The 26849-nt window shown below is 41.1% G+C and overlaps 1 protein-coding gene across 1 annotated transcript in view; it reads left to right on the forward strand.

The window, feature by feature from the left end:
• Negr1 (neuronal growth regulator 1) overlaps positions 1-24884 on the forward strand; it is a 732375-nt gene extending 707491 nt beyond the window's left edge. Inside the window, exon 7 of the mRNA NM_021682.2 lies at positions 24086-24884. Coding sequence (NP_067714.1) covers positions 24086-24210 — 125 coding nt within the window. The 3' untranslated portion in view covers positions 24211-24884. The remainder of the gene's footprint in view (positions 1-24085) is intronic.
• Positions 24885-26849: the final 1965 nt, after the last annotated feature.

The following is a 26849-nucleotide window of genomic DNA, read 5'->3' on the forward strand; positions in this document are numbered from 1 at the left end:
TGTGGAAGTCCCATTGTCTCGCTTCATTATGAGAGGCAATTAAGCCCATGGTAAGTTAAGAGGTTATGTTTTGGTTTGGTTGGGGTTTTTTGTTCCTGTTTTTGTTTTTGTGTTTTCCTCACACAACTGTTGATTTGTTAGCTTTTGAAAACAGATAGGAATTTCTCAAATTTGAGGATCACACCTCAAAAAATACCTGTTGTCATTCTGAGTGTTTGCAAAGCAAATGCGTCTTGGACCCAGTGCTTTTGTGTTAATAAATCTGGATCTGAGTTAGTAAGCTTAAAGAGATAGCGAGCACACTGTAGGAAAATCAGATTTCCATAATTTTCTGCTTGCTTACAGAACTCTACTATCGAGAGCATATTTCACATTTGGGAAGAGCGTTTATTAGTGTGAGATGAAATGCCACCTACAGAGCACTGCATTGTCTTCTAATTTAACTTTGCAAAATAAATTATGAGCCGATTTGTCGTGGTGACTTAGAAATCACTGTTACAATCGAAAGCAACAATTCCACAGAAGGCCACGTTTCCCTCTACATAAGAGGATTTGGCTTTACTCCACACTTCTCTCTGTGTGGTTTATGAAATGTTACTTTACATGGCAGGAACACTGGGATACACACTTCATTCCCTCATTCCATCCCTCTTCAATTCATGCCAGAACATGGGGAAGAGCAGCTGAAATGGAGGAAGTACCAAGATGGTCTTGATGTTTTGCAGGAAGAAAGGGTCTTTTAGGAGTGTGTGTGTGTGTGTGTGTGTGTGTGTGTGTGTGTGTGTGCTACATGAATGTCATGTGTGGTGTGTCCTGTTTGTAGGAATGTGTGTGTTGTGTGTGTCATATGTGTATGTATATTTGCGTGTGTGTTGTGTGTCTTATTTGTGTGTCACGTATATGTGTATATGTGTTGTGTCATGTGTGTTGTGGGTTGTGTGTGTATTGTGTACATGTGTGTGTCTGTATGCGTATATGTATGTGTTGTATGTGATGTGTGTATTGCGTGTCATATGGTTTGTTGTGTGTCATGTGGTATGTGTGTGTGCACATGTGTATATGTGTGTGTGTCTGTGTACCCTTTTCCACACAACAGAAGGTAATCAGATAGCAACCTTAGGGGAATGAAGTAATGAGGGATTCCCTCTCTCTTTCACACTGACAGGATGTTTTACTAGCTGCTGTGAATAGCAGGTGCTCCAAAGCAAGCATCTTTCAGCTGTAGGCTTGTGATCGCTGGGGAAAGAGGAGGGAGTACGGTGCCAGAGGATACGTAGGACCTTCAAATTCAATCACTAGCCTCTGGGAAATGTTTGATATTTCTGTCCTGATTCTGCCTTTTGTACTATGAGCACTATGCTTGACTAAGCTTTCTATCACTCGTTCTAAATTCTGTTTGCTCAAATTTGCCACAGTGCCTTATTTCTTGTGTCATCTGTACTTGCTTCCTGACCACAAAGAAGTTAGAAAACCAAACATAGTTGTGGTCTGACCAGGATTAGTTAGTTCCTCATTGAGCAGAGTTCAGATGTGGTCATATTATGTATGTGGGTGTGTGATGATTCTATTCAAGTCAAACTTCCTCTATGAACTCTGTGCAAACTGTATGTTTATCCAGGGTGCAGTGAGGTAGAGTAAGCTTGGCTTTGTATCTGGTAATTGTTTCTTTTTTTTTTTTTTTTTTTTTTCTTTTTTTTTTCTTTTTTTTTTCTTTCTTTTTTTTTTTTATTAACTTGAGTATTTCTTATATACATTTCGAGTGTTATTCCCTTTCCCGGTTTCCGGGCAAACATCCCCCTCCCCCCTCCCCTTCCTTATGGGTGTTCCCCTCCCAACCCTCCCACCATTGCCGCCCTCCCCCCATAGACTAGTTCACTGGGGGTTCAGTCTTAGCAGGACCCAGGGCTTCCCCTTCCACTGGTGCTCTTACTAGGATATTCATTGCTACCTATGGGGTCAGAGTCCAGGGTCAGTCCATGTATAGTCTTTAGGTAGTGGCTTAGTCCCTGGAAGCTCTGGTTGCTTGGCATTGTTGTACTTTTGGGGTCTCGAGCCCCTTCAAGCTCTTCCAGTTCTTTCTCTGATTCCTTCAATAGGGGACCTATTCTCAGTTCAGTGGTTTGCTGCTGGCATTCGCCTCTGTCTTTGCTGTATTCTGGCTGTGTCTCTCAGGAGCGATCTACATCCGGCTCCTGTCGGTCTGCACTTCTTTGCTTCATCCATCTAGCCCAATTGGGTGGCTGTATATGTATGGGCCAAATGTGGGACAGGCTCTGAATGGGTGTTCCTTCAGTCTCTGTTTTAATCTTTGCCTCTCCCTTCCCTGCCAAGGGTATTCTTTTTCCTCATTTAAAGAAGGAGTGAAGCATTCACATTTTGATCATCCGTCTTGAGTTTCCTTTGTTCTAGGGATCTAGGGTAATTCAAGCATTTGGGCTAATAGCCACTTATCAATGAGTGCATACCATGTATGTCTTTCTGTGATTGGGTTAGTTCACTCAGGATGATATTTTCCAGTTCCAACCATTTGCCTACGAATTTCATAAACTCGTTGTTTTTGATAGCTGAGTAGTATTCCATTGTGTAGATGTACCACATTTTCTGTATCCATTCCTCTGTTGAAGGGCATCTGGGTTCTTTCCATTTTCTGGCTATTATAAATAAGGCTGCGATGAACATAGTGGAGCACGTGTCTCTTTTATATGTTGAGGCATCTTTTGGGTATATGCCCAAGAGAGGTATAGCTGGATCCTCAGGCAGTTCAATGTCCAATTTTCTGAGGAACCTCCAGACTGATTTCCAGAATGGTTTTACCAGTCTGCAATCCCACCAACAATGGAGGAGTGTTCCTCTTTCTCCACAACCTCGCCAGCATCTGCTGTCACCTGAGTTTTTGATCTTAGCCATTCTCACTGGTGTGAGGTGAAATCTCAGGGTTGTTTTGATTTGCATTTCCCTTATGACTAAAGATGTTGAACATTTCTTTAGGTGTTTCTCAGCCATTCGGCATTCCTCAGCTGTGAATTCTTTGTTTAGCTCTGAACCCCATTTTTTAATAGGGTTATTTGTTTCCCTGCGGTCTAACTTCTTGAGTTCTTTGTATATTTTGGATATAAGGCCTCTATCTGTTGTAGGGTTGGTAAAGATCTTTTCCCAATCTGTTGGTTGCCGTTTTGTCCTAACCACAGTGTCCTTTGCCTTACAGAAGCTTTGCAGTTTTATGAGATCCCATTTGTCAATTCTTGATCTTAGAGCATAAGCCATTGGTGTTTTGTTCAGGAAATTTTTTCCAGTGCCCATGTGTTCCAGATGCTTCCCTAGTTTTTCTTCTATTAGTTTGAGTGTGTCTGGTTTGATGTGGAGGTCCTTGATCCACTTCGACTTAAGCTTTGTACAGGGTGATAAGCATGGATCGATCTGCATTCTTCTACATGTTGCCCTCCAGTTGAACCAGCACCATTTGCTGAAAATGCTATCTTTTTTCCATTGGATGGTTTTGGCTCCTTTGTCAAAAATCAAGTGACCATAGGTGTGTGGGTTCATTTCTGGGTCTTCAATTCTATTCCATTGGTCTATCTGTCTGTCTCTGTACCAATACCATGCAGTTTTTATCACTATTGCTCTGTAATACTGCTTGAGTTCAGGGATAGTGATTCCCCCTGAAGTCCTTTCATTGTTGAGGATAGCTTTAGCTATCCTGGGTTTTTTGTTATTCCAGATGAATTTGCAAATTGTTCTGTCTAACTCTTTGAAGAATTGGATTGGTATTTTGATGGGGATTGCATTGAATCTGTAGATTGCTTTTGGTAAAATGGCCATTTTTACTATATTAATCCTGCCAATCCATGAGCATGGGAGATCTTTCCATCTTCTGAGGTCTTCTTCAATTTCTTTCTTCAGTGTCTTGAAGTTCTTATTGTATAGATCTTTTACTTGCTTGGTTAAAGTCACACCGAGGTACTTTATATTATTTGGGTCTATTATGAAGGGTGTCGTTTCCCTAATTTCTTTCTTGGCTTGTTTCTCTTTTGTATAGAGGAAGGCAACTGATTTATTTGAGTTAATTTTATACCCAGCCACTTTGCTGAAGTTGTTTATCAGCTTTAGTAGTTCTCTGGTGGAACTTTTGGGATCACTTAAATATACTATCATATCATCTGCAAATAGTGATATTTTGACCTCTTCTTTTCCGATCTGTATCCCTTTGATCTCCTTTTGTTGTCTGATTGCTCTGGCTAGAACTTCAAGAACTATATTGAATAAGTAGGGAGAGAGTGGGCAGCCTTGTCTAGTCCCTGATTTTAGTGGGATTGCTTCAAGTTTCTCTCCATTTAGTTTAATGTTAGCAACTGGTTTGCTGTATATGGCTTTTACTATGTTTAGGTATGGGCCTTGAATTCCTATTCTTTCCAGGACTTTTATCATGAAGGGGTGTTGAATTTTGTCAAATGCTTTCTCAGCATCTAATGAAATGATCATGTGGTTCTGTTCTTTCAGTTTGTTTATATAATGGATCACGTTGATGGTTTTCCGTATATTAAACCATCCCTGCATGCCTGGGATGAAGCCTACTTGATCATGGTGGATGATTGTTTTGATGTGCTCTTGAATTCGGTTTGCCAGAATTTTATTGAGTATTTTTGCGTCGATATTCATAAGGGAAATTGGTCTGAAGTTCTCTTTCTTTGTTGTGTCTTTGTGTGGTTTAGGTATAAGAGTAATTGTAGATTCGTAGAAGGAATTCGGTAGGGCTCCATCTGTTTCAATTTTGTGGAATAGTTTGGATAAAATTGGTATGAGGTCTTCTATGAAGGTTTGATAGAATTCTGCACTAAACCCATCTGGACCTGGGCTCTTTTTGGTTGGGAGACCTTTAATGACTGCTTCTATTTCCTTAGGAGTTATGGGGTTGTTTAACTGGTTTATCTGTTCCTGATTTAACTTTGATACCTGGTATCTGTCTAGGAAATTGTCCATTTCCTGAAGATTTTCAAATTTTGTTGAATATAGGTTTTTATAGTAAGATCTGATTTTTTGAATTTCCTCTGAATCTGTAGTTATGTCTCCCTTTTCATTTCTGATTTTGTTAATTTGGACGCACTCTCTGTGTCCTCTCGTTAGTCTGGCTAAGGGTTTATCTATCTTGTTGATTTTCTCAAAGAACCAACTTTTGGTCCTGTTGATTCTTTCTATGGTCCTTTTTGTTTCTACTTGGTTGATTTCAGCTCTGAGTTTGATTATTTCCTGCCTTCTACTCCTCCTGGGTGTATTTGCTTCTTTTTGTTCTAGAGCTTTTAGGTGTGCTGTCAAGCTGCTGACATATGCTCTTTCCTGTTTCTTTCTGCAGGCACTCAGCGCTATGAGTTTTCCTCTTAGCACAGCTTTCATTGTGTCCCATAAGTTTGAGTATGTTGTATCTTCATTTTCATTAAATTCTAAAAAGTTTTTAATTTCTTTCTTTATTTCTTCCTTGACCAGGTTATCATTGAGTAGAGCATTGTTCAATTTCCACGTATATGTGGGCATTCTTCCCTTATTGTTATTGAAGACCAGTTTTAGGCCGTGGTGGTCCGATAGCACGCATGGGATTATTTCTATCTTTCTGTACCTGTTGAGGCCCGTTTTTTGACCAATTATATGGTCAATTTTGGAGAAAGTACCATGAGGAGCTGAGAAGAAGGTATATCCTTTTGCTTTAGGATAGAATGTTCTATAAATATCCGTTAAGTCCATTTGGCTCATGACTTCTCTTAGTCTGTCGACATCACTGTTTAATTTCTGTTTCCATGATCTGTCCATTGATGAGAGTGGGGTGTTGAAATCTCCCACTATTATTGTGTGAGGTGCAATGTGTGTTTTGAGCTTTAGTAAGGTTTCTTTTACGTATGTAGGTGCCCTTGTATTTGGGGCATAGATATTTAGGATTGAGAGTTCATCTTGGTGGATTTTTCCTTTGATGAATATGAAGTGTCCTTCCTTATCTTTTTTGATGACTTTTAGTTGGAAATTGATTTTATTTGATATTAGAATGGCTACTCCAGCTTGCTTCTTCTGACCATTTGCTTGGAAAGTTGTTTTCCAGCCTTTCACTCTGAGGTAGTGTCTGTCTTTGTCTCTGAGGTGTGTTTCCTGTAGGCAGCAGAATGCAGGGTCCTCGTTGCGTATCCAGTTTGTTAATCTATGTCTTTTTATTGGGGAGTTGAGGCCATTGATATTGAGAGATATTAAGGAATAGTGATTATTGTTTCCATTTATATTCATATTTGGATGTGAGGTTATGTTTGTGTGCTTTCATTCTCTTTGTTTTGTTGCCAAGACGATTAGTTTCTTGCTTCTTCTAGGGTATAGCTTGACTCCTTATGTTGGGCTTTACCATTTATTATCCTTTGTAGTGCTGGATTTGTAGAAAGATATTGTGTAAATTTGGTTTTGTCATGGAATATCTTGGTTTCTCCATCAATGTTAATTGAGAGTTTTGCTGGATACAGTAACCTGGGCTGGCATTTGTGTTCTCTTAGGGTCTGTATGACATCAGTCCAGGATCTTCTGGCCTTCATAGTTTCTGGCGAGAAGTCTGGTGTGATTCTGATAGGTCTCCCTTTATATGTTACTTGACCTTTTTCCCTTACTGCTTTTAATATTCTTTCTTTATTTTGTGCGTTTGGTGTTTTGACAATTATGTGACGGGAGGTGTTTCTTTTCTGGTCCAATCTATTTGGAGTTCTGTAGGCTTCTTGTATGCCTATGGGTATCTCTTTTTTTAGGTTAGGGAAGTTTTCTTCTATGATTTTGTTGAAGATATTTACTGGTCCTTTGAGCTGGGAGTCTTCACTCTCTTCTATACCTATTATCCTTAGGTTTGATCTTCTCATTGAGTCCTGGATTTCCTGTATGTTTTGGACCAGTAGCTTTTTCCGCTTTACATTATCTTTGACAGTTGAGTCAATGATTTCTATGGAATCTTCTGCTCCTGAGATTCTCTCTTCCATCTCTTGTATTCTGTTGGTGAAGCTTGTATGTACAGCTCCTTGTCTCTTCTTTTGGTTTTCTATATCCAGGGTTGTTTCCATGTGTTCTTTCTTGATTGCTTCTATTTCCATTTTTAATTCCTTCATCTGTTTGATTGTGTTTTCCTGGAATTCTTTCAGGGATTTTTGCCATTCCTCTCTGTAGGCCTCTACTTGTTTATTAATGATTTCCTGTGTTTCCCTAAGTGTGTTCATGTCTTTCTTGAAGTCCTCCAGCATCATGATCAAATATGATTTTGAAACTAGATCTTGCTTTTCTGGTGTGTTTGGATATTCCATGTTTGTTTTGGCGGGAGAATTGGGCTCCGATGATGGCATGCAGTCTTGGTTTCTGTTGCTTGGGTTCCTGCGCTTGCCTCTCGCCATCAGATTATCTCTAGTGTTACTTTGTTCTGCTATTTCTGACAGTGGCTAGACTGACCTATAAGCCTGTGTGTCAGGAGTGCTGTAGACCTGTTTTCCTCTCTTTCAGTCAGTTATGGGGACAGTGTGTTCTGCTTTCCGGCGTGTAGTTTTTCCTCTCTACAGGTCTTCAGCTGTTCCTGTGGGCCTGTGTCTTGAGTTCACCAGGCAGCTTTCTTGCAGCAGAAAATTTGGTCTTACCTGTGGTCCCGAGGCTCAGGTTCGCTCGTGGGGTGCTGCCCAGGGGCTCTCTGCAGCGGCAGCAACCAGGAAGACCTGTGCCGCCCCTTCCGGGAGCTTCAGTGCACCAGGGTTCCAGATGGTCTTTGGTTTTTTCCTCTGGCGTCCGAGATGTGTGTGCAGGGAGCAGTCTCTTCTGGTTTCCCAGGCTTGTCTGCCTCTCTGAAGGTTTAGCTCTCCCTCCCACGGGATTTGGGTGCAGAGAACTGTTTATCCGGTCTGTTTCTTTCAGGTTCTGGCGGTGTCTCAGGCGCAGAAGTCCTGCCGCTCCTGGGCCCTCCCCCACGGGAGCCCAGAGGCCTTATACAGTTTCCTCTTGGGCCAGGGATGTGGGCAGGGGTGAGCAGTGTTGGTGGTCTCTTCCGCTCTGCAGCCTCAGGAGTGCCCACCTGACCAGGCGGTTGGGTCTCTCTCTCACCGGGTCTGGGAGCAGAGAGCTGCTGCGGGCCGGGATCCGCGGGTGTGGGACTTCCGGTAAACACAGACCGTGCCTCCTAGAGAAATTCTGCTTCCGTGTGTCCCGAGCTCACCAGGCAGCTTTCTTGCAGCAGAAAATTTGGTCTTACCTGTGGTCCCGAGGCTCAGGTTCGCTCGTGGGGTGCTGCCCAGGGGCTCTCTGCAGTGGCAGCAACCAGGAAGACCTGTGCCGCCCCTTCCGGGAGCTTCAGTGCACCAGGGTTCCAGATGGTCTTTGGCTTTTTCCTCTGGCGTCCGAGATGTGTGTGCAGGAGCAGTCTCTTCTGGTTTCCCAGGCTTGTCTGCCTCTCTGAAGGTTTAGCTCTCCCTCCCACGGGATTTGGGTGCAGAGAACTGTTTATCCGGTCTGTTTCTTTCAGGTTCCGGCGGTGTCTCAGGCGCAGAAGTCCTGCCGCTCCTCAATTGTTTCTTTTCAGCAGAGCATCAGTCTTAATCAGAGTTTCTAATTTTCATTGGTGGAAGGGTTTGTAGAAAACATGAATGATAAATATAGCTATGAATTATAGGACATTATAGAAATGAAGTCCTAGCTATGGAGTGATATTTGAGTCATAAGAACATCTGCCTTGCCACACCTTCTTAGGTCTCGAGACCTCCCAGTAAAGGAAGAATTGCTCACACCTGGTAGTCTATTGCAAAATTTCCTTCTGAGAGCTAAGACCTACTGTGTGCCAATGATGTCTCAGATACCCCAGGCTGACCTGGAACTTGCTGTGAAGCTGAAGATGACCTTCAGATGCTGACCTTTCTGATTCTACCTCAGAAGTGTCACCACATCCAGTTCATGTCATGCCCAGGGCTTCTTACGTCAGCATGAACAGTCTACCCACAGTTTGATCAGCTCTGAATTCTGCAGACCTGGCTGGTCCTCTCTGTAGGCTCATGCTCCTATTCACTCTGTTTGTTATCAGGAGGCAATTCCACCTGGTTGTGAGGCTAGAGTCCTGGTTTCCCTGTAATTGCAGACATCTGAATTAACTTTAAAATAGGGAGAGAGTATCTTTTCCTTGCATGAAAGCCTTTAAGAATAGACCTTTCCTCCATAGGTGACCAAAGTTAAAGACTAGAGGTACAGGGAACTTGTAAGAGAGACAGGGTACCATGTCCTAAGGAATACAAGTGACTCTGGAGTAAGAAGTACACCCCTTTGACAGTCAGAGGGAAATGACCCTAGTCAAATGACAACTACTAAGGAGAGCAGCTTTCTCCTTCAAAGCCTCAATTATCAGTGTCTAAGAATTACACACTCGTCTCAGATGCTTTTACAAACTGATTTATACATAAAGAAGGATGGACATAAATACTGACCCTCATACTCACAGAAACTCAAAGGTATTAATAACCTCTTTGTTTAAGTAGAAATTTGAGGTCTATTGTACTTCAGGATTTTGATATTGTTAATTATTTTATATTTAAAACGTTCTGCATGCATTTATTTAGTAAAGAAGGAGAGGCAGAAGAGAAAGAGAAAATAAGAAGAGGAAGAGGAAAGGGGAGGAGGAGTCTATAATTACAGAATTAACAAATAAAGTAAATGATTTGTTTGTGATGTGCTTTAAGAACCTACATTAAAGTTTAGCAACTGAGATGCGACAGCTAGTTCACCCCGTGCTCAACAGAAAAAAAAAGTCTTCTCAGGAATAGAATATGAGTAAGAGTTTAGTTTTCCCAGCATTTTTTTCTCACCACCTAGGAAATAACCCCTGGTCTATTCCGTAGTAAAATGATTGAGAAGCAACATCCTCAGACAAACTGGCACCAAAGAAGATGTGAAAATTTCTACAAATTTTTGTGACTTTGCTTTTATTCTTAAATATCTGGAATCTATTTCCCCAATTCAGTTATGAAGATATAAAAATGGTCAGAATTTGGTATTATGGTCAGAATTTCATGTCTAAACCTTTAACACCCTTCCATGTGCAATTCAATAGAGTAGGGTGTTTCTTAAAGACTTTCCGTGTTATTGCACTTAGTAGGTTCATACAGTTTAGTGACCTACCTAGTAATGGGTAGGAACTCAAAATGCCCAGAATGAAAAGTTGTAATTAGTAATTACAGGGACCCAAAGTAAGTGTGCATGATTCTGGTGGAGCTTTCAGTCATGGACTGCTTGTCTCTGGTGGAACTTTTGATCATGGATCACCTCTCTCCCAACCTCTCAGGTTCAGTCTTTCCATACTTACCCTTTTCTTCTCATGCAATAAATCCCTGCCCAGGAACTCTCACACGGACTTCTATTTCAAGTCCTCTCCATGGCAAGACTCTCGGCCTCTGTGCTGAGACTCGACCTGTGATTTGCTTGATTTTATAAAGAGACTTTATAGTGCTTGACATTAAAGTCTTTCCTTACTTCAGCTTGTTCCTATAGGATGAAAAAAAAGGAATTTCTGTAAGGAAGTCTTAAGGAAAATACTCACAAGTATAATGACCAACGAAGGATATTAAACTAGTTAATTTGTGCATCTCATTGAACACTCTGAACCATGCCAATTTCACTGGAGCTTTCAATACATGGAGAAGCCAGCTCCATAACAATTGACATTGGTGTCATTTCTTACACACTGTGGACAGAATAACCAACTGTGTCAATGACTGGGGACTGGGACTTGTTTTAAATGTTAAATTGAATTTTTTTAAAAAAAATTTGTTGGTCTATACAAACTAGAACATTACCGACTGGAAAGCTGTTTCTGTTGTTGGTGATATTGTATTCCTAGTTCATACTTGTGGATAAAGACACTGTTTCTTTGTAAACAAATAGGTGCCATGTTGCTTAAACATTGTAAGAGATAAAAAATGCCCTGTTTTTATGAGAATAACTAAATAGTGGTTTAAATATCATAGACAACAAATAGCTTAACATCAATGGAAATTCCAACAAGATCGTTAGGAAAGGTCCAGGGTCTCTTGCACCCTTTTTATATCCTTTCAAAGAGTTAACTCAAGTACAAAAATGTAATCCCAACCTTTTTATAATGACTTGGTGAATAATCCAAAATGTCTTATTCTTTAAGGTCCTGTGAATAAACTTTCATGAAACTTTGATAATTCATTTCAAAAATTATGATTCCAAATATCGACTCTAAAGACGAGTAGGGTAAAAGTTGGTAGGAAATGAAGAATGTGTTAGAACACACATGTTTAAATTTGGCCCTGGTTTTAGGAGCAGTTACTCTTCTACACCCCTTAGAGTGGCTGTTCTAGCAGCAATTAAACCAGATTGACACACCTGGGTTCCCCTCCCCAGAATATACAGTTCTCTTAATCCTTTTGCCATTCTTCAACTTCTCACATGGTCACCTCCATCATGAATAATAGAACAAAGCTTCTCCTTGAAAACAACACACATGAAACACAACTGCATCTTCTGTGTGGGCTGCATGCACCGTGCTGACTTTGGGGATCATACATGTGCTTCAGAGACAGAAGAATCAAACAGTCAAGGCACACAGCACAGAGCTAAGATGCCTACTCTGATACAAACAAAATTCCTCCTGACAAGTGAGTACATTAAAAACCCAGAAGGAAAGCTCTTCAACTAATGCTTTTATCTGATGAGGAAAGACTTATTCCTGGTGTCATGTGTTTGAGACTCTAAAAGATCCAAGCTAAATTCAGCAGGAAGATGTAAATATGCCATATATCCACGATAGTTATTGGGGATTATTTTCAGCACTTAATGCTTCGATATAGGTTTCTACACTCTCATGATAAGCAGAACAAGCTCCCTGTGTATTTTATGGACAGATTAAAATCCTTAAAGATGCACCTGTTGGATAATTTACAAGATGGAAGTTATTTTTATCACATTAGATTTATAGATACTTTAAGATTTATTTACTAATGTTTAACATTAAGCACAACAAGGCCTGCAAACGCCCAAAACAAGATAGTGAATAGGTCAGCATGGGGGGTGCAGCAGACAAGAAATGATGCCAGACCCCAAAGCCACACGGCCCCTAGTTGCCTTCCGTCTGTGGAACTAAGGGTGGCTTCGATGAGGCCTGAGTCTCAGATGTGTTTCTCTCCTTAGATTTCTCATTTATTTGTACTTTAACAAAGGAGAATAGATTCAAAGTTGACTTCACTCTACAATTCTGATAACCCAATTTGAGCTGAATGATTCCTTTTCTTCTACTGAAGAACATTCTATTCTGGCGACATTAAGTTCCATAAAGCCATGCACAAATCTGGTCTGTCTCCCTGCACTCAATAACAGGTACAAAAACCTTGGATACCTAGTGTGTATCCAATAAGTGCCCAGTGACTCCATAGTGTGACCACATGTTTGAAACGCTACCACTTTTGAAGGAAGATTTCCTGGTCTAAATATATAAGCGCAATTTTCAAATTAGACGAAGGAAAGCATCTCTCAGCAAAACGAACCTGTGAAAAGTCATGTGGAAGGTCACAGCTTTTCTTCATGGTCTGTGAGTAAATGAACTGTGGGTAAAAGCTTACGGCAGAAGCCAGGAAGACCTGATGCAGGATGTGTAGCGGAAGGACTCCTCAACGGCATTGTAAATCGTCAGACATGAATATCCAAAAAGGCGTCTCAAAGGTTCAGGATCTCAGTGCAGAAGTTTACAAAGGCAAGGCCTTCCCTTATTGTCACTAAATCCTGACTGAAATAGAAATTTCTGGTTTCTTTGGAGACTTAGTTGTGTCATGTGATGTTTTTCTGGAAACTGTCTTATGAAAGGATATTTTAATGAGGGTAGACACATGGTGTTTTTCTGGAAGCTTCCTGGAGGGGGGGGTGCATCTGATGTTTTTGCTAGACTGGATGCTTAAGAGAACACATGATATTTGGAAAGGTTATAACAGAGAGTGGACAGTGCTGTGTGGCATTGGTTCACCTTGCCACTTTTTGCTGGTCTTCGCTGTGCTTTGCTAACTCTGGTTGTCACTGACAACGCTGTGGCATTAGTTTGCCTTGCCTTCTTTGCTGATCATTGTATGTCATGACTTCATAGAGAGAAATGCACCGAAGAGCTTCTCGTATGCAACTTCTTAGTGTTACAGCAGCTTCTTGCCGCTTCCATGGATCAAGCCGATTGGCAGAGCCTTGAGGTTTCTTTGGATATGAGTATGCATGGGAAATAATAAATAGCTGTTCTCTGTATGCCCACACGAGGAAAGGATTGAACTGCTTTTGCTGACTCATGAATGGTGTTTACAAGTGGATGGAGCTAGCACTGCTGATCCATGGCACCTGAACGCTGCTATCCCGACAAGGAAGATTGGGATCACCCCAAAAGAATTATTTCTAAACAGATCTACATCCTCATTTGCTCTATCAACCTTTCCTTTCCATTACCTCTGGTGGGTGGTGGACTAGAAGGGAGGTTAAGGCATATAAGAACCCTTATTAGGTTTTTAAAAATCTAAGCCTACACCTCACCTTCATCTGTGAGTCACATGCAAGCACTGTTTTCTGCCAGAATTTAATGGACATGTACAGAAACCAGCTCCAGTTCATGGTGTAAACCATTCAGCACTGCAGGCCTTGGAATTTAATCTTCTCTTCTTTTCATCCTCTGCCTCTTTGGGGTTAGAATTGCCTAACATGACTCCTGTGTGTGTTGCCAAGTTCCCTTCCTAATCACTGTAATCTTCATTTTACAAGTCACATTACTAAGGAACCAATATTTGGAGGTTGAGGGAGAGGAGCATTTTATGGTTGAAGTCATAAAAAGCATAAGAACTGTGAGTGCCTTTAAATATTTAAGAAATACAACAGAAGACAAGACTCTCATTAGTCAGTGTTGCTTGGATAGCAGGGATTAAAAAGATGCAGTGTAAAACAGTGGGTGATGTTCTTGGAATAAAGTCTATAAGGAAAAAATAAGATTTAATTACAATTTTAAGGCTCTCATCATTATTGAGAGCATATGCCCACTAAGGACATTGTTAATGTAAACCTCCTAAGAACTAGGTGACTCAGAAGATTATCATTAGCCAATTGTCAAGGAGCAGATAATTGCTTATTTCAATTGATTGAGTTACACAAAATTAATTTACTTATTATATGTAGTACTCCATGCACTGAGGAGGAAATGAAGTTACAAACCAATGTCTATAACTAATAGTTCTATTTTTTGTCATGCAAGAGTGCTGTCTTTGTCTGTATCTCTTTTCTGTTTCTGTAATAAAACACTAAACCAAAAACAACTTAGGGAAGGAAAAGATTGGTTTGGTTTCTTCTTCCAGGTCACAGATCACCACTGAAGGAAGTTAGGACAGGAATTCAAGCAGGAACTGTGGGGAAAATTCCCAGGTTCATGCTCTGTTGCTTTCCTATGGGACAAGGGTATAGTTTTGCTCACACTATACTGGGCCCTCCTGCATCACTTAACAGTCAACAATTTAAACTGTAGCAAAGATGCACCCTAGGGCAAATCTGGTCTGAGTAACCCTTACTGAGACTCCCTTCTCAAATGACTCTAGACTGTGTAGAGCTGACCAGTTAGTTGACTCTGACTTTCTCAAAGATGAACAACTCAGGAATAATTTTGAGCCACACAGGTAGGCAACTGGACTAAATGAAATGGAGACAAAATAAAATATCTTCCAGAGCTGTGTTGCTGGGTGCTTGCTGTGGTAACCAGACTTCATTCTTTTGGAGTATCTGAAGAACCTTATGAGTTTACTTCACACCATTGTAACCATTTCTACCAACCCCTGCATACAGCTGGTTGGGATAGCAACAGCCAATGGTCTAAGCCAATGAGACTGAGGCAAGCCACAAGTGATAAACTTAGTATATTTTGAATTTTCCTTATTTACCTCTGTATGTCTCTGGTGACAAACAGAGAACAGCTATTTCATTAAGTATTTTCCATGCATATTCACTGCCAAAATCACCAGGGAAGATAAGAAGAAAACAAAGCATAAACTTTTCGTTGAGAGACAGTCAGAGCAAGATCATGAGAGATGCAACCAGGCTGTGAAGTCTTCCAGGGAAGGCACTGAGGATCACAGATGCAAGTTTGGCCTGGGAGCAAGCCAGTCAGACAGAAGATGTATGAACAGTTCTGACATAGTTGTGTGATTGCTACTTTCTCAAACTTCTATACCTTCTGCTGCAAAAAAGAGAGACCCTGCTTCAAAAAGCTTATGTCTCTCTTAGAGTCATAAGAGGGCATCATGGATTCTTCTTGTTTAAGTACCTATGCTTTTCTGCCATTAGCTAAACACTGTGCTTAGGACTAGTTTGCCCCACAACACTGGGGGCAATCTGTGTCCTCTATGGTCAGCTGAGAAAACAGGTACAGAGATGAGAGCTTGTTCCTAGCTTGCCCAGTGATAAGAATTAAAGTCTTCTTCCTCTTTTGTATATTCCAATAGAATCATGGACATGAGTAACTTTTTAATAGTTCTCCTGTGAGTGTTGTATATTTAGGATATGAGGACTTTAGAGTCAACCAAGGAGATTTGACTCTCCTGTCCAGTATGAGTGCTTTAGTGGTGACAGCCTTCCCAGCCCTGAGCTCCCAAAAGTTCTCTCTCCTATGTTTTCTGAGCATGTAGCAATGCCTCATGGAGATGTAGAAATTAAAACATCTGTCAATTTAGTTCCCTGTTATAAACTTTCAATATCACCAAGCACTTGACAAAAAGTAAATTGAATAAAATCCTTGCCTTCAAGAGACACAACCTCTCTCCTAAAGGTGGTGCATCAGGGTGGGAAGGACTGTTCAAACCATTGACAATGAGGTAGGTGGGGGGCAGCAGACACCATAGGGTGTATCTCAGGAGGATGCACAGAAGTGGAACCATGGAATCTTCCTACCTCTATGTGACCACTCAGAACTGAACCCCTACAGCCATGCCTATAAAGATAAGAGGTTGTAGCAGGTGAGCTCCTTAGAGTTCTGGAATGTTCTAACAATGGGAGCAAAAGGCATTGGAGTAGAATGTTAGTCCAAAGACAGTAATGCAACCCCAATGGAATCTGACTGCAAAATACATGGAGAAATTTCCCATGAGTCTCTAGTGCAATATGGTGGAGCAGACAGGGACCAGGCTGGAAAGATAGCTTGAGAATATGCCAGATAATCTCAGATTCCTTATAAACTGTTCAGACTGTATCACAACTTTGTCGATGACCAAAAGACACTGACAATTGTTAGAAAGTCATTAGGAAAAACTAAAAGTCTGTCTTAAGCATGAGGAGGGAGAAAATTTTAAATACATCCGAACCACAGTTTAGGTTCTCACCACCCTTCCTGGAATTTGGAAATCCAAAAGAAGATAAGGGATATTTTAAAAAGGAAAATGCTATCACAATCAAACACTAGGAAGCTCTTGATCTGATCCAGAACAACAGATGGTTTGGTTTGGAAAGTCCTAACACAAGAGGCCAAGAATGAAACATTAAGACAATGTCATCATTCAATCTCCATGTTCTATACACTATATAGTAACAGAAATAATTTCACAGCCACAAAACCCATGAGCATATAGAGAAAGAATCCTAAAAATTCCTTAAATTTGACGTCTTCTTTGCTGGTTTGAAATTTCTACCAACTCTTCCCATGGAAGCAATGAAGACACAGCTCAGTCGCAGGATGATCGGTGACCTAGGGATACAGCTAGGCTCTATTTTTTATCTCTTTAAAGCCTTCTTTTGTTTGGTTTTTATTTTCAGCAATAGGATGACTTAAAGGCCCAAACTCAAGCCTATGCACTGAAGTACTAAAGACAATTTATATTGTATTTTGTGTGTGTACATTTCACACATTGGAGACTGCTTTTCAGGCACATGTGTACACACTGAAAAGTATGCAAGGCACACTTAGACAATATTTGCAAGCCAACCTGAGATGCATACGGCTGTATAACTAGACCATGCCAATTTCAGAACTATGGCTTATGTAAAGGATTATGTAAAGCAGCCTACACTGACACTTCACACCAGAGCTAGCATGTCTACATAAATCACTTCTGGTTTGGGGGGAGTAGGGTAAACAAAAACTCAAACCTAAATGAAGGATGCTGTGGAGAAATTCAAACTCCGAGATTTTATTTTCATGACTAGCATGGATAGAAGATAGCAGAGTTTGTCTATGTTTGGTTGATTGCTTTTTAAAATTCTCTTTATCCCAAATTAGAGGTAATGGTCTTGGAGAGTTTCCTATGACTCTGAGTAGAAGAAAGCATTTGTCTACAAATGGACATATTTCTGAATGAAGGCAATGATGCAGATGAATTTGTATTTAAAACCACAGTTTAACTAAGGCTCTGGGACAGGATGACACAGCAGAGACTTTGGCAGGATGAGATTCAAGAACAGAGGTCTAACACACAGTAACCTAGAAGTTGCCAGGAGCAAGTTAGGAAGACAATTCTGTGCTCAGGAAGAGAGGAGTGGAGAGGAATGGGTGATTCCAATACAACCACTGCTGTCAGTTGTGGTATGAATCTGAATGTCTTCCACAGGTTTCTCCTCTGGGCACTTGGTCCTTTACTTTGAAGCTGTGTGTAAGGAAGGCTATGCTGATTACTTGCAGAGCTAAGTCACTAGAGGCCTTTGAAATTACACCTCATGGATTCTGTTTGGTTTCTCTGTTTTCTCATGCACTGCCATTTGGATACTTTCCACCACAATCTCACCAAGTGTTGAGCCTGGCCCCTTCAGCCCCTCCCCCACCATGACCTGAGCCCCTCCCTGACCATGAGCTGAGCCCAGGCCTTTTTTACCATGGTGAATCATAACCCCTTCTGGCCCAGATGAACCCTCCTCTTTTAAGTTGTCCACAGAGACACAAAAGTACTGATACTGAGGATTTCTATAAGAAAAAAATGTTTGCCACCTATGTAGACATTTTGAAAACAAAAATCTGAAATACTGGGAGTTTTTCCTATGACCCGAGGCCCTTAATATAAGAAAAATATACCAACATGAACTTGTCAACTTAATTCCTTCTACACTAGAGGAGGCTGTTGGAATCAGTGGCCTTGTGTCTTCTTGCATTAGCTTGTTAGGTACCAGAGGATCCCTCTGTGGAAAGGATTGTAGATTAGGTTATGCTCTGCCAAATTAAAGGTTGTGTGGCATAAAGTGCCACATGGCATGTGAATCTCTTACATGCCCAAGAGTACTACGATAGTGTGCGGAGTGCAGAGCACTCTAAAACTTTGACTGTCTTTAGCTCTGTTTCACAGGCATTGTACTGCAGGTACGTGGTCCCCTAACACCAATATTTAGAAGATCTCACAGTGCAGGATATACACGACTGACCCTGGAGGTTACTCACTGGGCCACAGATGTGAGGTTGAGTGTGAGAAGGCCTGGCTTAGCCAAATGTGTGGTGCACAGATGTCCTCAAAACTCTAGATATGCCTGCATCCTGGTGGTGTGAAGGGGAGATATTAAGACAGGAGAAAGTCATCCTTTGAGGAAGCTCTCTTCAGTGAGACCGAGTTATACTGTCCGGATGACTACCAAATGGTACATGATTTCTCTATGTCTAATGTATTCTCTACTCTGGGTACCCATCAATAATTCTCCTTTGCGTGAGACCTAATTGGGTGCAAATTGTTCAATTCCCACTCAAGTGTAAGTTCCTCAGGAATTCTTAAGTTGAGGCCAGTTTTGTCTTGCAGAAGCAGAATTCATATGACTTAAGTAATCCTACCTAAGGTTGCAAGAGGAATCTTAATTATCCATTCAAAACTAGTTGAGTAAGTTAAGAAGATTGCCTAGGTAGGTAATTCATATTGGACAGAAACTAAATATTTTACCGTGACATTTGCTCCTTCCTAAAAACTAGAGCAATACAAGGAGAATTTGCCAAGGCTGAAAACAGCACAAAGCAGCCAGTGTAATTGGCAGTGACCATTGGAATCAGACTCAGCCAAAGTGATTGGGAGTGATCACTGGAATCAGAAAGTGCGGGATGAGCTAGAACCTGGGTCACATTTTGTATCTGCAACCAGGAGAGACCCCAGGTCCACCATGTAAGCCAGGCACTTCCCTCCCCATCTGAAGAGTAGCCAGCCTGGGGTAGCTCTCTGAAAACCCCAGGTGCTGGTATCTATGGCAAGCAGGGACTCTACAGCAGAAATGGCCACACTTGCAGTATGGAGAGATGACTATCTAGGCTAATGGAACCTATTTAAAATAAAATCTAAAGAATTTACAAAAATCAAACACAGGAAGTTGCTGGATTTTTAAAGATTTTTTTAGAGAAGAGTCTTGTTAAATCACTAGTTTAACCCATGTAGGTTAGGAATGAAGTAAATGTACTCGTTCTGTGGAAGTGGGATGAGCTGAGAAGAAAGACTGATGGGGACAGGAGGTGGTATTTGGTATTTAATGTGGAGGAGGGTTTAAGGGTGCAGGCTTAGTTCTGAAGCCTCTGCACATGTTGTGGGGTGATAGAACAGCCCATGTATTCAGAAGAAAAGCCTGAGTGGCAGGCACTCGGTGTGTGTCTGAGTCAGCTCTAACCAGAAAACAGAGGCCTATGATCCTGAATACAGCTTCACTTTAAAGAGCCTGTGTCCTTATGCTCAAGAGAAAAAAAAGAGAAGTGAGAGGGGGTGTGGGCTTCCCCCAGGAGCACTGGAAATCCCAAAGGTTTTAAGTTAAAGTTGCCTTGGGCTCTTGCTCCCTGCAGTAAATTTGTCAACTGCAAAGTCATCAAATGATCATTTTTAATGGATCAACCTGTTCAGTGACTTCTCAGTCGAATCAGAGCCCTTCCCACAGCCCAGCTCAGCCTCCGATGAACTGATCTCCTCAGCAAGCCGCAGAGCCCTTTACAAAGTCAGAGAAGCCCTGCCTGGGTGATCCAACAGAATTAGCGCTGGTTGACCTCTTTTACAGTAATACCTCTTATGACATGCAAGGGTTTCTTCCTGTGTCATGTCTTGTGAGATCTGCTGAAGACAGTCTGACCAGCAGGAGTCTGTGTAAGACAAAGCCTGGGTGTCCTCTCAGATGTGTCCAATAAGCCTCTGCCCTCATTATTAGCAATACTGGGTATGTTCTATGCAGACATTTTAAGGTCAATGAGCAACGGCAGTAAGCCTTATTCTTTATTATTTTATTTATTTCTTGTGTGTGTGTGTGTGTGTGTGTGTGTGTGCATGTGCACACGCATGCAGTATAAGTGAACACTCACATTTCACAAATCAAGTGTGGAGATCAGAGTACAATTTCCAGAAGTCGGTTCTCTACCTCTGCTATGTGGGTCCCAGAGACTAAACTCAGGTTCTCAGCCTTGGCAGCAAGAGCTTTTACTCTGAGCCATCTCACCAGTGCCAGAAAAATCTATTCTTGAAGGAGAGAATCAAGACTACTTATCTTTGTCTGCATGTTGCTTTTTGTGCTTCAATCCCAGCAGCAACAGCAAAAGAAGCAGAGGCAGAGGCAGAGGCAGAGAGGCAGAGAGGCAGAGAGGCAGAGAGGCAGAGGCAGAGAGGCAGAGGCAGAGAGGCAGAAAAGCAGAGGCAGAGGCAGAGAGACAGAGAGACAGAGAGGCAGAGGCAGAGGCAGAGGCAGAGGCAGAGGCAGAGAGGCAGAGGCAGAGGCAGAGAGATTCTGGGCTTGCCCTGAGGTGCAAATTGTGAGCATGTGCAGTTAGGAATGAGGACCTCGCAGTCCTTGGCTAACTGTCCTTCATTTTTACCTTTCTGGTGGTAACTATTATGGATGAGAAGGCAGTTAGCCACTGTTTTACACTGGAGAGGATTGTGCTATGGTTTCATTCACAAGTAAAGTAACACATGCATTGCTATGTGGCATCAAAAGTGTTTAAAATGATATTGTTTTAATTGTAAACTAGATAATTTAAAAATACGATTGGTGATAGCTTGCCATGTTTCAGAAAAAAGGTGATGTTGAGTCGAAGGTGAGATGTGGCTTTGGGAAGAAAAGGACATTATGAATAGATGGCAAACTAGAAGCTGATGTGGGAGTGTGGAAAATTAAGAAGTAACCACAGGACCAGGACTACAGCACTTACCGTTATATTCTCGTCACTTAATATTTTCTTTGATGCCCAGTTCCATAAAAACTTACTGGATTAACAAAGAGAAGCACGCTCGTTTATGGTCCAGGACATAAGCTTGCGTCCTGCTTCAGAAGAGAGCCAAATTTGTAAGACAAAAGTACACATTGAAACGGCAATTTCTTCATTTAATTGAATTGTTCCCTTGAGCATTTCTTGGGCATCTGTTATGTGCCTGGACTTTGTTTCAGGCAACAGAAACATAAATGAAATATGAATGGTGCTAGAAATAAATATATGAACACATATTTGCAATGTAGTGTAGTAGTGGGACTGCAGAGGATTGTAGATGATGCTACACAGAAGGGTTAGTCAGAAAGGAATGCTGTGATGCCTCCTGAGGTCATGCATGCTCTGTGTGGATTCTTTCTTAATGTGTAACAGTGACAGAGTGACTTGCTTTTATTCTGTGCCGTTAACTCTGCTCCAAACTTTGTCTCTATATCTCCTCCTATGAATATTTTGTTCCCCCTTTAAGAAGGACTGAAGCATCCATACTTTGGTTGTCCTTCTTGAACTTCATGTAGCCTGTGAATTGTATCTTGGGTAATTCAAGCTTTTGGGCTAATATCCACTTATCAGTGAGTGCATACCATGTCTGTTTTTTGTGATTGGGTTACCTCAATCAGGATGACACTTTCTAGTTTCATCCATTTGCGTATGAATTTCATGAAGTCATTTTTTTTGATAGCTGAGTAGTACTCCATTGTATAGATGTGCCACATTTTCAGTATCCATTCCTCTGTTGAAGGGCATCTGGGTTATTTACAGATTCTGGCTATTATAAATAAGGCTGCTATGAACGTAGTGGAGTATGTGTCTTTGTTGTAGGTTGGTGGATCTTTTGGGTATATGCCCAGGAGTGGTATAACTGGGTCCTGAGGTAGTACTATGTCCAATATTCTGGGGAACTGCCAGACTGATTTCCAGAATGGTTGGACCAGCTTGCAATCCCAGCAACAATGGAGGAATGTTCCTCTTTCTCCACATCCTCACCAGCATCTGTTGTCACCTGAGTTTTTGATCTTAGCCATTGTGACTGGTGTGAGGTGAAATCTCAAGGTTGTTTTGATTTGCATTTCCCAAATGACTAAGGATGTTGAACATTTCTTTAGGTGCTTCTCAGCCATTGGATATTCCTCAACTGAGAATTCTTTGTTTAGCTCTGTACCCCATTTTTAATGGGGTTATTTGCCTCTCTGGAGTCTAACTTCTTGAGTTCTTTGTAGATTTTGGATATTAGCCCTCTATCAGATGTAGGATGTAAAGATCTTTTCCCAATCTGTTGATTGCCACTTTGTCCTAACAACAGTGTCCTTTGCCTTACAGAAGCTTTACAGTTTTATGAGGTCCCATTTGTCAATTCTTGATCTTAGAGCATAGGCCATTAGTGTTTTGTTCAGGAAAATTTCCCTGGTGCCCATGTGTTCGAGGCTCTTCCCCACTTTTTCTTCTATTAGTTTGAGTGTATCTGGTTTATGTGGAGGTCATTGATCCACTTGGTCTTGAGCTTTGTATAAGGCAATAAGAATGGATCGATTTGCATGCTTCTACCTGCTGACCTCCAGTTGAACCAGCACCATTTGCTGAAAATGGGGTAGGGGACAGTGTGAGGGAGGACAGCTATCAGGATATAAATTGAATTTAAAAAGTTGCAGCTCCAACAATGGGGTTCACTGTGTATCCCCTCCCGCCCCCATGGAGGGGCCAGTATCTCCCTCATCCCGTACTATTTCTTACAAGTAGAACATAATTATTGCTCTTGTTCCATGGTGACCTAGTCCTTTATGAAGCTTTAGTTCAAACTGTTCTGCCGGTGATTCAAATTCAGAGTTATAGACACTGTTCCTGGATTTTAGTTGTAGACTTAGGCATGAAATGTGTGTCTTTATTACAGGATTCAATGTCAACAAGAACATAGGGCTTGAAATGCAGATTTCATTAGCAGGAGGTAGTTAGGAGCAAGCTGGCAGGCATGTTGTTCTTGCTATTATAGTGTGATGAACAACCATCAGTCCCAACCCAGTGTGAATACTGGTGATGCTCAGTTTCAGGACAGCATGATCCATGCAGCCCTCAGCAACAACCTTACCTACCAAGAGCTGCAGGGGATCTGCTTGGCAGGCGATGGCCGTGCCCTAAGCCTGGTGACTCTTCGGGGATTCTGTGTGTTAAGCTATGCCTTCTAATATATCCATGCAGCCTATGCATTCCTAATATATATGTTCACCAGCACTAAGCTACACATTCACTTGTACTAAGCTCTCATCAAGATGTGAACTTTTTCCATTACAAGTCCCGTTGTTGCGTGCATGGAGCTGCAGTTTCAATCCAGCCCCTTCAGCCCAGCAAGGCTGATCTACATCTGAGACTCCAGCATTTTGCATGTAGTCTCTTTCCTAACACTTCTCCCATGCTATTTACTGCATCAAAGAGTAGTTCCCAGTAATAAAACTTTGTAAAACCAACTCTGTCCTGTCCAGGCCACTTCATATGATAATTTTTCTATCAGTAGAATTTGCATGTTAAACTCTGGTGTTGTGTGGTATTGTGATGTCTTCACACATATAAAGGAAAAATCTACTTTTGTTTGTTTTTTTGTTTTTCCAGCATTTGATATAGTGTTTGGCTATCCAACGAAAGCTTCGCAAATGTATGCATAAGTGACTATTGCCTTTGAATACAAATAATTATAGTACACATAGGAGGAGTAACAGTATCCCTGGATACTCACCTCCACTTTACAACACAGCTCTGCCAGGTGGATTTTGTCATTGCTCTTTTACCCTTGAGAAAACTGACCTCAAGAGGTTAATCCCAAGAGTCCAGATAAGCCTAACCATTTCTGCCCCCAGCACCACCCCAATTGTTAAGATGCGAACAGTATTTGACTGACTCCCTTCCGTTCCTTTCCAGCTCCAAGCACAGCCCAGTATGGAATTACTGGGAGCGCCTGTGACCTCTTCTCCTGCTGGAGCCTTGCGTTGACACTATCTTCTGTCATCAGCATATTCTACCTGAAGAATGCCATCCTACAATGAATCTAAAGACCCATGAAAGGCTTTCAAGGAGTCTCTGGGAGTGCTGACGGCTGGATCCAATCTGGTGCAGTTAGGTTGAAGCAGCGTGGGATACAATCGGCCGTCTGTACGAGGGTGACACCTTTTGTCTGTGGAATCGCTGGTTGTGTAAATACTTTCATTCTCCTCTCCTTTTGATTAGACACACGACCTTGTGAAGCACTGCACATTGTCCCTTTTTTTAAGATGTGAAAGGTCTGAACTTACTTTTAGAGGATATTAATTGTGATTTCATGTTTGTAATCTACAACTTTTCAAGAGCATTCAGTCGTGGTCTGCTAGGCTTCCGGCTGTAGTTTACATAACAAATATTGCAGTGAACCCATGATTCTTTAAGGCTGCAATACAAGGGTTCCATGCCCTGTTTCAATAAGAGTCAACCCACATTTACAAAGATGCATTTTTTTCTTTTTTGATAAAAATTCAAATAATATTGCCTTCAGATCATTTCTTCAAAATATAACACATATCTAGATGTCCCTGCTCGCATGACATCCAGGTTTTGGAAATGAGCCTTGTAATATAACTCGCTATGCTTCTCCTTCTAATTTCAGCATGGGTGTGCCTTCATAAAAAATAATCTCTTTGTCTCTGACAAATACTTAATGTTTTCCTAAACCTTGCAATTTGGAAGCAAAAAAAGAAAAAAGTAAATTACACCAACAAGCTAAACTCCACCCCATTTTGGGTGGTCAAGAAGCTGTTAGGGTGTGTCTAGTCATTTCCCATGAGGCCTGAGAACTTTGCCCACAGCATCTCAGTTTTCTTGATAAAACAATTTAATAACATGATTGAAGTTCGGGTTGAATATTAGTGCCACTGTTGGAAAGTATAACCCATCACAGGGCAGCACAACCCGTTGTAGAGACACCTCATAAAGCAACTGTCTCCCGCATTATTCAAGTTGATGCCCTAAGACAGCTTCTCTGCATGGACCGCAGCCCTGTCACCCAAGAGCTGTGAGGCCATGAGTGCTCAGATTAGGCTGTGACATCAGTAAGTTACCCTGACAGAAACCCTGCAGACTTTCCATCTGATTTTCTGTGATTTGGTTGACAGAAATGCGTCTTATGTTCTTTAAAATCCCAAAATGTGTTTTAACAAATACTGTGCGTGCATCCAGGCACAACAGATCAGCCCTGAAGTAACTAATTCCTCACCAAAATCTTGCTAGTCACTACCACTCGAACTGATGCCAAAACTGAAGACTCACCATGCTTCCCTGCATCTTACAAGACACATATGAGACGCAACCAAATGGACACACCAGAAGGAGGGCATCATGGGATATGTTAATCACTAAATGATTGTGAATATTACATTTTTTCTATTTAAAGAACAAAACTACATTTTTGAAGGAAAATGCTGTTAGTCTAACTACTATATTACAGGAATAGGCTTGTGGTCTTCCTTTTGACCAAAGAAAGACCAGAGCCTTGAAAGCCATTTTTCAGGTCTGATGAAGTTGCCAATTTCAGCACGCCTAGGTTTCTACAGTGACCTTCTTCACACCCTAACTAAAGACCTACTCTCAAAACTACACACAAGGACTTTTACAGTGATTATTTTAGATAGTTCATGTCTTGCCCTAAAAGGATGGCTTTAAATTTTTTATTTTTTCCTAAACAAATTTTAGACCCCCAAAAAACCATAAATCTGTTTTAATTAGAAAATGAATCATAAGTGAGGAGACATAAATACATAGTCTTCCCATGAAATGGCAATAATGTGGCATAATGCTATGAAATTTACTAGCTGTAATAAATTTATGTCATTTTGATTGATATATTAAAAGGGAATTTTGAAAATATGGCATTTAAATTTCTAGGTGATTTGCTACAAAAAAAATGTTCTTTGTGGAATTAGTGAGCAAACAACAGAACTTTTTTCTTTGTATTGCAGCTTTAAAGTAGCACACTCCACAGTAACCTACTTACTAGAGATAGCGGTGCTACCCTGGAGTGTTGGCCACCTGAACCGCTGTTTGGGGAGAGAAGCAGTTGGAGAATGCGTATTCTACAGTGACCGTTTCCCTAGAGTTAAAAATGCCTCCTCTGTGTAAGGTGTGTAGGGTACATGTGAGGTAAACTGAGGTATAAAATACAGATGAACCAAATAATTAGTTCTAAGTGTTGTCATGATTCCGAATTCGTGGAGTCCGGTGTTTTTCCATAGAGTGTGACCAAGGACAGTCATAGCTCAGTAGCTACATGTGTTTGCCTTTACATTACAAGAGACTTTTCTTGAGTGACATTTTAATAGAGGAGGCATCCGCTATGTTTTTCTGTATTACAGCAGCATAGTCCTTAGGCGCCTGGACAGAGTGAAACCATGAGTATTTATGAGTTCAGTGTTGTTCAAATAAGGCTACAGTATTTGCTTTTTTGTGTGAATGTATTGCATATAATGTTCAAGTAGGTGATTTTACATTGACGGGCATCTGAAATGTCTGATTGCTCCATTTTATCAGTCCTGACTGTACAAGATTGTTGCAATTTCAGAATAGCAGTCTTATGAAGTTAATTTATCTTTTGATTTACAACAATTTCTTTTGCCGTTCATTTCAGCACTATGTTTTCCACAATATCCATTTGTGGGAT

This window comes from Rattus norvegicus, chromosome 2 (assembly GCF_036323735.1).
Source record: "Rattus norvegicus strain BN/NHsdMcwi chromosome 2, GRCr8, whole genome shotgun sequence".
In the NCBI taxonomy this organism is placed as follows: domain Eukaryota; kingdom Metazoa; phylum Chordata; class Mammalia; order Rodentia; family Muridae; genus Rattus; species Rattus norvegicus.